Raw genomic sequence first — 12441 nt, forward strand, 5'->3', positions numbered from 1 at the left:
ACATAGAAAATGGCATTTCAAAAACTTGTTGGTGTATTAATATACCCAAATCTAATAGGATTCTTAAGGGGATCTATGTACCCTCCAGAGGAAAGGAAAAATCAGAATTGAGAAATGGAAATGGGTAAGTGAGTGAATTACCTGGGGGAAATATAGCACTTTTAAGTGCAGATCTTCATACATACGATTTTTCAAACGTGTATCCAAAAAAAAAAAAAAAAAAAAAGCTAGAGACTTCCCAAAAGAAAAATTGTGTCCCTTGATCAAAGGACCTCAAAGAAGAATCTAGTCAAAATATTTGAAATGAACTGTGTTGCAGTTAGCTCAACCAGAGTATTTTAGTCTTGAATTCTTGCTGATATCAATGGTAGCTAAAAATAATATACCTTCATGCAATATCTAAAGATTGGCTTCCAAACAGAATTCTGAAAAATTTTTTTTTTTTAAATCTTTTTTTTTTTTTTTAACGTTTTATTTATTTTTGAGACAGAGAGAGACAGAGCATGAACGGGGGAGGGGCAGAGAGAGAGGGAGACAGAATCGGAAGCAGGCTCCGGGCTCTGGGCCATCAGCCCAGAGCCCGACGCGGGGCTCGAACTCATGGACCGCGAGATCGTGACCTGGCTGAAGTCGGACGCTTAACCGACTGCGCCACCCAGGCGCCCCTAGAATTCTGAAAATTTGAATAGGGTTCTGGGCAGAGGACCGGAGTGGGTGGATAGGAAGGGTAGAAAAGAGTGAGGACAGAGGGGAAAAAAAAAAAAAGAGCTATAATTTTTTATCTTGTTGGTACTGAGTGCCAAGGATTTCTATCCCCCAGCTATTTCAGGTGGAATTGTGGGAAGGCATGTAGCAGAAGTGTTCTGGCTGGCACAAATGGTCATAATAACACAGTGGGGGTAAGTTGTGATTGCTGAAGGGAAAAGATTTACTTATTCTTTTATTTGGCACTGATCGCATACTGAATATCTTTCATTTTGGCTTCGTCACTTATGGCAAAATGTTAACTTTCTTCAAGTCCAAATTTCAGGCCTCTGTCAAGGTTCTTGGTTCTGGACAGTATATTCTTTCTGTTTTCTATGGGAAGATGAAAGGAAATGTAATAAATGCAGTAAATAACAAGTCACTGTTTAAATACAGCCATTCGAGCTGTTATCTCACTTGGAGTGGTTGAGCATATTAAACGAGTTAATCATACAAAATATTTAAAAGAGTGTGTGCCACATAATCAGAACTCAAGAATTTAGTTATTGTGATATTTGCGGTTCTCATTTGCTTTGTGTTTTTTCCTTGAATTTATTGCTTCTTTCAATCACTGACATTTTTATGTGTGTCCACCTTATTTCAAATTAATCCTCATTATAAAGCTTTGAGACGTTGTTTCCAATGATAGTTAATAGCTCTTAATTTTAGGCCGCGTTTTAGAAATCTCATGGCTCTGATGTGTTAAGAAAAATGATATAAGGCAACCATGGATGAAAAAAAAAAACCAACTTTTGATGGCGATGTGTTGTGAACTCAGGGCTAGCGGCATCTGGCTGGAACTCATTTCCTTGAGGGCCTTATCTAGCCCTATCGATATGCGGACTCTCAAATTTGTACCCCCAGCTCACACTACATTTCTGAATTCCAGATGTATATATTAGCTGCCTGTTCATCACCTTCACTTGAATGTAGCAGACATTACAAATTCAAACTTCACATGCTCATGACTGAAAAAACTCCTGATAGCATCCTTTTTCCTCCAAAGTAGTTCCATCTATAACCTTCCCCATCTTAGGTGATGTTAACTCCTTCCATTGGCTCTGGCTAAAAAGTTAGAGTCACCCTTGACTCCTCTATTTTTCTTCACTCCTTCAGGTCATTATGCTAGCTCAACATTCAAAATATTTCTAGAACCTGGCGATTTCTTACTCTTCTATTAACTTATCTTCCTCAATTGCCTTCAGTTCTCTGGAGGCTATTTTAACCCTTGCCTCCCTCTATCGTATTATCAATACAAGAGCCAGAATGATCTTTTTATGATGTAAATCTGATGTTACTCCTCTGCTGAAAACTCTCCAATGGTTTTCCCATTTCATGAAGCGCAGAAGCTCTTCCTGTGGTCTATAAAATCCTCCATGATCCATAAGGTGCTCTTCTCTGACCTAGTTTCCCACTATCCCTCCCCTCTCACGCTGGTGCCACCACATCGGCCTCCTTCTTTGTTATAAACAAACGTTTGTTGGAAGACACCATACTCATTCATTTACATGTGTCATCTATGGCTGTTTTCTTGCTACCTTGCAGAGTGAAATAGTCACCTCCCTATGACGCACAAAGCTTAAGCTAGATGCTATCTGGCCATCAGAGACAAAAAGTTTGCCGGCCCCTTTTCTGCAGAAATAGTTGTGGCTACATTTCACTGAGATTGGCCTTGAAAAAGCAGAAACTGCTGAATATCCTCCACACTGCATTTGGTGCTCAGCGTCTCAGCTCTTTTTGATGCGTGTGAGGGATAGAAACCAGGCTTCCACCAGGGGTCTAATGAAGCAGAGGGGATGACCAATGAGCAGCAATTTCTCACTGCCTAGGGTCACCTCTGAATGTGGGAATCAGAGAGAACTAGGTGACTGATGGGAGGAATATCCAGGCAACAGAGAGAGAGAGAGAGATGAAGCGAAACACAACTTCACTCCCTCAACAGTTCTCTAGGGTCTTTCTACATTTTCACTTCCAGAGGACAGAATTCTGCCTGCTAGTATTTAGTGAATTGAATTTTGTCCTTAGGGACAAGCACAGTGCTCCCCTTGACTTCAATGGGAGTCATGGGCCATTTGGTCGCCCAGACATCTGTGCTGGCTTCAGGCTATTTAACAAACTCCTAAACAAATCCCAATAAAGTGTTCTTTAATGGGTACTTAATTCTGGTGTGAGGGCGGGTGCTGGGCACACCTAAGTCCTTTCTTTTCCTTCAGGTTTACTAAGTTTTCTCCTTTTTATGTCTTGATAATTACTGCAACCAAAACCCTGAGTCAAGCAGTATTAAACCCACTCAAAGGCAAAAGATGTCTGCTTTTATTGATCTGAGTTGACCTGTTTACTCTCTGGGTTCCAATTTAATAGCTCAATTGATTATTCATTTACATTTTTAATTTCTTTGTGGGTAAAATCATTTTAACATGAGTCATTTCTAACTTAATGGGCAACATACAAATTCATTTGGGATTTTCAACTTTGGCAAGTATTTATTGAACAACTGGGCTCAGGTGAACTTAATAAGGATGAAAACCAGATTTCAGTTTCTTGTAAAAAAATGATAGAAAGGATTGAGTTTCCTCCTGTGCAAAATGCCCATCACTGCTGGGTGCTTACCTGAAATCAGAAGGTTGGTTAGAACATCAATTTCTGTGTTACCCTTTTACAAATTAGGTTTTGTCTAAATATAATTTGAAATCTATAATATTATGCTCATGCCTTTAGTTGAGCTCTTAAATCCAAAAGTTTTAATGTCATTCATCAATTTGTGTTCCTTCTAGATGGCTCTGCTTTGCTGGAGATGGTAGAAATCGTGAGAAAAATTTGTACTATTGAGTGTATTACATAATGAGAAATAGTATGACTTTATTAGCTCATGCGATTATCTATTTACAAAGGTAAGCAACATGAAAGATCAGACTATACTTACATTTATAATTGAAGGGGAGCAGAATTTGCCAGGCAAAGTGTGTCCCATTGGCATGGGGATTTTTTTTAAGATGTTTATTTTTAAGAAACAGCAGGCGCAGATGAAGCTCTGAAATCTGAGTAGATGTTGCCCTTTTGTAAGAGACGTTTACATGTATAAAAGAAACCTTTTTGTAAGGGAGATACTCCCTTACTGTACCAGAAAGAGAGGGGTGACTCAGTCTTTAGAAATTCTTCTCAACAGAGAAGGCAGGGACTTAAACATGCATTATAATCTTGCCCTTGTTCACTGTGCTTTTTTTGATAATCTCCCATACCTGATTCCCCACCCCCAACATCTTTCATCTTTGGCAAAAGGTGGTATTTAAGGTGATAGCTTAGGCCATTTCAGTAAGTTAACTTTGTTTTCTTGGGTCTCTCTCATGCTTATAGGTGGTATACATCTTATTAAACTTTGCTTTTCTCCTGTTAATATGTCTCATGTCAATTTCATTGCTTGACCAGCCAAAGATCCTCGAAGGGAAGAAGTGGAAACTTTCCCACCCCTACACATTATAATGTTGTATCTCAAGGTTTTTAAAATCTGCTTTTGGAATTTTTTTGATAGTACGTTTCTTTCTTCCCAGCAAGCAGGTGAAGTTTTAAGAATATGACTGCCTGTAGCTTATACTTCCCTGTAGGACTGTTTCGAATATAATATTTGTAAGTTATATATCCAATAACCTACCTTCACTTCTTTCTAAAATGAGATGAGGTATAAGAAAATATCTAAATGCATATTTCCAACTGTAAGAGTCACTTTTATCTGGCAACTTAAAATACAACCAGAGTTTAGTGCAAAATAGAGGAGGCTTACTATCATCCTCTGATAAGTAGTAAGTGCCAGTGCCTGGTGAAAAGGACAGTGAAAAATGAAATACTATTAAAAACTTGGTAAGTGCTTTGCATTATTAATTTTCACTAATAATTTTCTTAACCTTATTACCAAATGTGTAGATCAAGAAAGGAGCTAATTTTAAACCTTGGAGGAAAAAAATATGCAGAAAATAAACAGCATTATGCCTTGTACATGTAATACCTAAATAGTTTCCTACAGGCCATAATTGTGTTAGGTGGCAGATTATAAAAATAAATAAGATAAACTTCTAATGTTTAGGAATTCCTATTCTCCTACATGTGCAAACAGGTAATTGAAACATGTAACATAATGCTTATATTTATGAAGGGCTATTGAACCCTCTGGTGGCCCCAGTGGGCTTTAAGGAAGAAGTGATATTTGAATGAGAGCATGTGGAGTGAGGGACTTCACCGTCTTCGGGGTAGAGGGAAGATCACCCGTAGTAAGGGGCCAGTTTCAGAAAAGGAGAGTCAGACATATTACGTCTCCTCAGGGGAGAGAAACAAAAGCAAAAATAAACTATGGGGCCTATCCCAAAATAAAAACGTTTTGCACAGCAAAGGAAACCACTACCCAAACAAAAAGGCAACCTACTGAATGGGTGAGGACATTTGTCAAGGCAATCTCTTATAAGGGGTCAATACCAAAATATATAAAGAACTTATACAACTCAACACCAAAAAAAAAAAAAAGTAATCCAATAATAGTAATTAAAAAAAGAGGGCACAGGACCTAAATAGACAGTTTTACAATGAAGACATCCAGATGACCAACAGATACATGAAAAGATGCTCAACATCACTCATCATCAGGGGAATTCAAGTCCAAACCGCAATGAGACATTACCTTAAACCAGTTAGAATTGCTAGTATCAAAAACATAAACAAATAATAAATGCTGGTGAGAATGAGGAAAAGAAGGAACCCTCATACACTGTTGGTGGGAATATAAATGGTGCAGTCGCCATGGAAAACAGTATGAAGGTTCCTCAGAAAATTAAAAATAGAAATGTATGAGCTAACAATTCCACTCCTGAGTATTTACACAAAGCAGATGAAAATGATAATTCAAACAATATATGTACTCTTCTGTTTATCACAGCCTTATTTAAAATAGCTAAGATATGGAAACACCCCAAGTATTTATTAATAGATGAATGGGATAAAGATGATGTGTATGTGTATATATAATGGAATATTACACAACCGTAAAAAGAACAGGATTTGTGACAACACAGATGGACCTAGAGGGTATTATGCTAAGTGAAATAAGTCAGACAGAACATACAAATACCATATGATTTCACTCATATGTGGAATCTAAAAAACAAAACAAATGAACAAACGAGCAAACCAAAAAAGCAGACAGATCCATAAATACAGAGAACAATCTGCTGGCTGCCAGAGGGGAGGTGAGTGAGTAGGGAGATGGGCACAATGGGTGAAGGGTACTGGGAGGTACAGACTTGTCACAGGAGTAAGTCACAGGAGTAAAAACGCGGCATAAGGACTATAGTCAATGGCACTGTAGTAGTGTTGTATGGTGACAGATGGTACCTACTTGTGGTACCTACTTGTGGCTCACCTACTTGTGGTGAGCACAGCATAAGGTATAAACCTGTCGAATCACTATGTTGCACACCTGAAACCAATGTAACACTGTGTGTCAACTATACTTCAATAAAAAAAGAAAAAAAAAAGATTCAGATGAAGTTGGGGGTAAGGAATGATGGACTCTTCATCCTAGCTGATGTGAGGTACAGGGAGTGCAGGGAAGACGGTGCTGGGGTTAATGGAGATGAAAGGGACGAGATGGTGAACATCTTTAAACTAGAAAGACTTGACAAAGGAGAGTCACCAGCAGAATTTAACTGAATAAAAGGGATCCTCAGTCCCTTTGAAATGTGACAAGAAGACAGAGGGGAAAGGTGCCGGCCAAAGACACTTGAAATGAAGGCAGATCAGAGGACGTGTCTAGTGAGATGGGGGCTCCAAGCATCACATTTCTGTTCTGATCCTAAAATAAACAGGTGGAACAATACAAGCTTTATTAAGGGTTTGTTACTGGGGGTTCTCAGTCCCTTTCCCATGAAATGGGCAACTGTACTGAGTTAGCCTCTAACTGGATTCCTCGTTAACCTCCTTTAGAAACGTTTCTAACATGTAACACGTACACAGTTACTTACAAGTTGAAAGCATACTTCGTAGTAATTTTCCAACTTTCTCTGCATTATTTAAGGAAGGGAGTCGTGGTCACAGTCTTAAGAGAGTTGGGAGAAATGAAATCACATCTTTAATATCAATAAGGTGATATTTCTTTTAAAACATCCCCCTAAATATGATGATGGAAGGATCATCAGAAAGGATCCACAGGAATTAGATAGACATGGAGACGTATGGCATTCTCAAATTAGAATACTCCATTCACCTCATAAAAAAGAGCATTTTCACGTACTCCACCTGATGAGTTAATGCCTCTAGAACACTCCGACTCCCTTTGTTCAGACCAGACATGGCCAGGTGAGGTTCCTGTGTGAGTCCCCTACCTGTGCTGTCTTCATACACCACTGTCACTGTCTTCCAGTTGTAGTAGAGGACCAGATCCAGGACCGCCCTGCTGATAGCTGCATAATCTGGGTACAGGTTGATGTAAAACAAGTCTTTGTTGTCCACCGATGGGTGTTTCCAGCGGGTCTGTATGTGTGGAACTTCGAGAGCATTGCAAATTGACTGCACAGCGCTGACAGAGGAACTGTGGGAGGGGCCAAAGAGAGCAGCCACACCAAGAGCCAGCTGGTCGCAGGCTAGTGGCCACAGATGAGGAGGGGTTGAGAGGGAGGGCAGGGAAGGGGGGAGAGAGAGAGAGGGCTGTGAATTCCATCTTTCCTTCCATGATCCCTCTTTTTATTTTCATTACTGGAAATTCTCCACTCTCCATCTGTATGTTGAGAAATTATGCTTCATCCAACTTCCAATATCCCCGAGATGCTAAAATATTGAGATATTTGAATGTGGAACTGATTAGCAACACATCACAGGGCCAACTCTGTGCAATCAAAAATAAGTGGCTGTTCTCACACCATTACTTCTAAATCCCTTGCCTGGCATGGCGTAACCCACGGGGGCTCAGAGCTGCTCTACAAGCTACTGGCCAAGGGAATGTCATGTGAATGAAGTATTGTCCTATGGCAGGGTGACAAGGAGGATATTAATGTGGTCAGAGAATTCAGAAGATTCTCCGGGTGGCTGCAAAGCACTTCAGTTGCCATCTTCCCAAAACTCAGAAAGGGATTCCAGGCTATTGAAAAACTGCTAAGGAATAGTAAGTGATATTGATACCTACTTAATTGTAGAATATTAACATAACATAGCTTAAAGGGATCTCAGAAGCCACGTGGTCCAACCCACTAATACCATAGACCATGAAGTGAGTCAGGGCCACCAGGTAAGGGCGGAACTCTACCAGAGGCCAGGGGCCAAGCTCAAGGACAGGCCTCTCCCTGCTTCAGCATCAGCCTAACGAAATCGAGTCAGTATAAAATTTAATCTATAACATTTATTTGGTTTTCTCTTTCTAAGATTTTATATACTCATTGAGACAATTTAGAGTATTTTAAAGCATAAGGGAGGAAAAAAAAGACCCTATAATTCCATCATCTCGGAATAATACCTCTTCATATTTTGGCATTCCAAATTATAAAAAATTGAATCTATGCAGACATAGGTTGATACGTTGCTTTCTTTAACACTGAACTTAACACTGAAAACAGACCCTTTCCCCCAAGTCATTACAGAGTCTTCGAAAGTATATTTTTTTGTGCCTGTAGAATAGCCGATTCCATGGCTATGTCATCATTTATTTTACTGTTCTGATGATATTGAACCTTTAAGGTGATCCTAACGTTTGTTATTATAACTAATATTATAGTATTTAGTGGTTATATTTTTCTCTGAAGTTTACATTACTTTTTTAGAGTAGATTCTCAGCTATAATTAAATTACTTGATACATATTAGGCAAATTCCCTTCCAGAAAGATTGGGACCAATTATCCTCTACAACCATGCAAAATAGGGTCTACTCACTTCATGCCGATATAAATTTATGCTGGCATTATATAGAAGTTTATAGTATCTCATTATTTTAATGCTAATTTTAAAAAGTTTGGAACTCCCAAGAGATAATAATTAAATATTTGAATTAAGTAATAACAAAATTTTTAAATGAAACTGTGTTAACTTTTATAGTAATGTTCTACAAATAAAAATAAGTAGAAAAATTATATGGCTTTGTCAAAATGATCTGACTGGATCTAGAGAGAAAAAAATAATAAAATTTTGAAAACCATATTTCAAATATCTACGGTACTGCAAATGTTTACAGTCATTCACAAGGAAAAACTTTCTCATGTTGTGCTCTTTGGCACTGAATTACTACATGAGATATGAAGACATATAATTTTCTGCATTAAGTGCCGTAAGTGTAAATTGCCATTGTCTACAGAAGCTCATTTCCTGGATATGTTTTCATTGGTAACAAAATGAGAGCATGAGAATGTGTGAACTGTTGTTTTGTCTAACATGGGCAATGGATTGAGATGCCTGCTAATATTTAGCTCTGGGATGCTAATATGACTTGACAGAAAATCAATTTTTTGAATTCTGTTTGCCAGCAAATTACCAGTTTTAAGAAGCTTTGGGGGTGTTTAATTTACAAGTATGACAGGTACTTGAGACCACAGAAAAGCTTTCAGTTTTATGTGGGTTGAAGTATCATTGTTAAATGTGTTTGCCTGTCTAAGGTATTTGCTCAGCAATGTTTGTGTGTGCATGTGTGATAGAGAGGCAAGACAGAGACAGAGAGACACAGACAGAGATAAAGACAGAGATCAAAAGACAGAGACAGACAGAGAGAGGCAGAGGAGGAGAGAGATCAAACCCATAGAAATAATTTATGTGAAGATGACTTTGAAGAGCTGTATAAATAGAATTTTATTATTTGTTCATAGGTAACGCTGACCTATGTAGTATCTGCAATTCCATCCATCTTTAAAAAGAAAATGTTCTTATACTAAGGTCATGCCATAGATCAGAAGAAGAATCATTATACTGTTTGCTTTTCATCTGTGCTGCTAGGAAAACACTTTACCTTTTGTTTGTAAAGAGCACTAGGAATCCTGCAGAAGAGTGTGTAAGGTGTACACATCTCATGATGCTGAGTTAATTCTATGTGGAACAACCAATATTAGTTCCTTGGAAATCGGCATAACCATGGTGTTCATTGCATTCCATTTATTTGTGTGTTTTTAACTGGCAAAACATTCCTCTATGAGGGAAAGAGCCTCTTCTCCTATGGGGGTTGCTGAGTGGCCTTGGTGTCCACAATAACACCTGCATGGAGTCTCAACAGCTCCCTGGTTAGAGGCCAAGTTGAGAGTGTATTGAATGTGACTGTACTTTGGAGTAGTCTCAGGAGTGTTTGGGGGACATCTAAACAAGCCCCACAGTCCCAACGGCTCTTTCCAGGACAGAAACCTTGCAGCCTATGTATAAAGTAGATTACTTTTTAGGACCTTGTCTTCTTGGAAGAAAAAGAGAATCAGGAAGAAAAAATGCAGAGATTGTCTCCTAGGTTTAATTTTTATATTTTTATGACTTTGTGAAAAGGACTTTAAAAAAAAAAGTTGAGAAAATCCTAGGTAAACCCAGTAGTTTACAACCTGTTAAAATTCAGGGTGTGAGTTATGTGCGTTGTGGACATTTCCACATGCTAGGTGGATATGACCTTCCACGAAGTTTTATTTGACTGCACTGTACAATTTCATGGTGGTATCTCAGCCTCAGGAAGGAAAAACAGATCAAGCTTGACATTTTCCATTCACAGCTGAACCAGTTAATCATAGAGTAGAGGGCACTGAAGGGTGAGCTAATCGGAATGGCCCAGAAAACAGAGCTAGGCAACATCCATTAGGATCCTTCAGATTGTACTGGACAGTGACATCAAGGACCGAGATTTCCTGCAACCCATTTACACAAAGATGTCCACTCTGACAAAGGACAGGTAGCAAAAACGGTGACTTGTGGAGCAGACACATCACCCAAAAAAGCTTCGAAAAATGGGAAAATAGTTACCTCTCCGCGAGGCTTCAAAACTATCAAAAAGATTAATTCTCTGGATGTCATAGGTTAACGTGGTGTTAGGCATCAGGGTTCGATTTCTGTTAATGCTGGTGACTGCGAACTTGAATGCTAATTCTTCAACATTAACAGGTTCGTTTTCCACAGTTTCAAAAATCCCTCCTGCAGAAGCAAAAGAGATGCATGAGAAGCATTAGTCACATCATTCCTGTGTATTTTTTAAGAAGAATATAAATGATTCAGACAAAAGGCCCTCCAAAATAAATGTGGTAATGGTCAGAACAGATCCCAAAACCAGTGTTAAAAGTTTATCAGCATGTGTCACATGCACAGAAATAGGTCTTCATATGTATGCCTCGGTTTTCAAATCCAAAGTTGGACTATATATTACCTCTCAGATGACCAACATATTCCAAATATTTAATACCACGTCAAGCATAACTGACAACATGGTGGAGAGTGATTTTCCACAGTTTGGACATGAATCACACCGTGGTTGACCTAAACATAATTTGAGCTGTATCTGGTAAGGACCATCCCTCTTCAGAATGAAGCTCTTTTGATTCAAAAGCAGACCTTTTAGACTCTAGATAGATCATTCAGAGAGTTGAGTGGGGTCAAAACGAGACATACATACACTTAAAATTTTCAAAGTAAAAGCACTTCTTCTTCTCTTATCACTCAAAATTCTGAGGTCATATTCTAGCACTTTCCAAAGTGAACAGGCAGATTAAAAGAACTGTTGTTTGTTTTGTTTTGAGAAACTGTTTGGTCTGCCCCAAAGCAAGCCTACATCCCATCTCTAGAGAAATATGCTTCTCCCCTAACAGAGAATATGCACCAAATCTTTGATATCTCAAACATGAGGATCTTCTCACAGGTGGCAATATGAAATATCAGTGGTTAAAGCCTCGTGGGAGAACTCATCTCTGACTTTGCTTGACATGGTGATATTAGTAGATGTAATTGGAGTATTTTTAACTGTACATTCTTAATTTTTTTAATAGATACAAGACACACAGTAGAGTCTCTCTTAACTGACCTCTACTTAACTTATTCCTTGATTGACCAATACTCCTAATTTCCCTTGAATAAAGCATTAACTGGATTCCATGGAATGCTGAATACTTATAACTAGGTCTAACCATTGAGGGACCTCTTACTGAGGGTAAGTTGTAGGTTTTTTCCAAACTTGGTTATGCCAGATTGATTTGCAAACACTTCAAGTTCTCTCTACACTCGAAAGAAAGAAAGAAAGAAAGAAAGAAAGAGGAAGGAAGGAAGGAAGGAAGGAAGGAAGGAAGGAAGGAAGGAAGGAAGAAAATATGGGAAAGAAAGAAGATAAGGAAAAGGAAAGGAAAGGAAAAGAAGGGAAAGGAAAGGAAAGGAAGAAAAGAAAAAAAGAAAAGAAAAGGCAAAGGAAAAGGAAAGGAAAAGAAAGAAAAATCTAAAGTTGAAAATCTCAAATAACCATCACAAGCAACTGTATGATTTACATGTATCCTTATAAAAAGAACTCTAATTGGCAAACTGTAATTTAAAAAAAATACTCTGATTTTATTTCGGAAAAACTGTAAACAAATACACATCTATAATATTTATTATTATAAATACTATAAATTATTATAACTTATTAATTATAAATTAATTATTATTTTGCAATTTCCTGCTCACTTGATTTTCTGTATTAAATAACAAATTACAATGTCAGGTTGCAAAAGCTGAGAAGGTTCATACGAAAT

At 38.2% G+C, this 12441-nt stretch overlaps 1 protein-coding gene across 2 annotated transcripts in view; it reads right to left on the reverse strand.

Moving 5' to 3' along the window:
* Nucleotides 1–12441, reverse strand: part of GRIK1 (glutamate ionotropic receptor kainate type subunit 1) — a 370466-nt gene that overhangs the window by 131364 nt on the left and 226661 nt on the right. For both annotated transcript variants that reach the window (XM_030330322.1, XM_030330323.2), the window contains exons 2-3: nt 10694–10861; nt 7110–7367 (exon numbers count right to left, since the gene is read on the reverse strand). In XM_030330322.1, coding sequence (XP_030186182.1) covers nt 7110–7367; nt 10694–10861 — 426 coding nt within the window. The remainder of the gene's footprint in view (nt 1–7109; nt 7368–10693; nt 10862–12441) is intronic.

This window comes from Lynx canadensis, chromosome C2 (genome assembly GCF_007474595.2).
Source record: "Lynx canadensis isolate LIC74 chromosome C2, mLynCan4.pri.v2, whole genome shotgun sequence".
Classification (NCBI taxonomy): Eukaryota; Metazoa; Chordata; class Mammalia; order Carnivora; family Felidae; genus Lynx; species Lynx canadensis.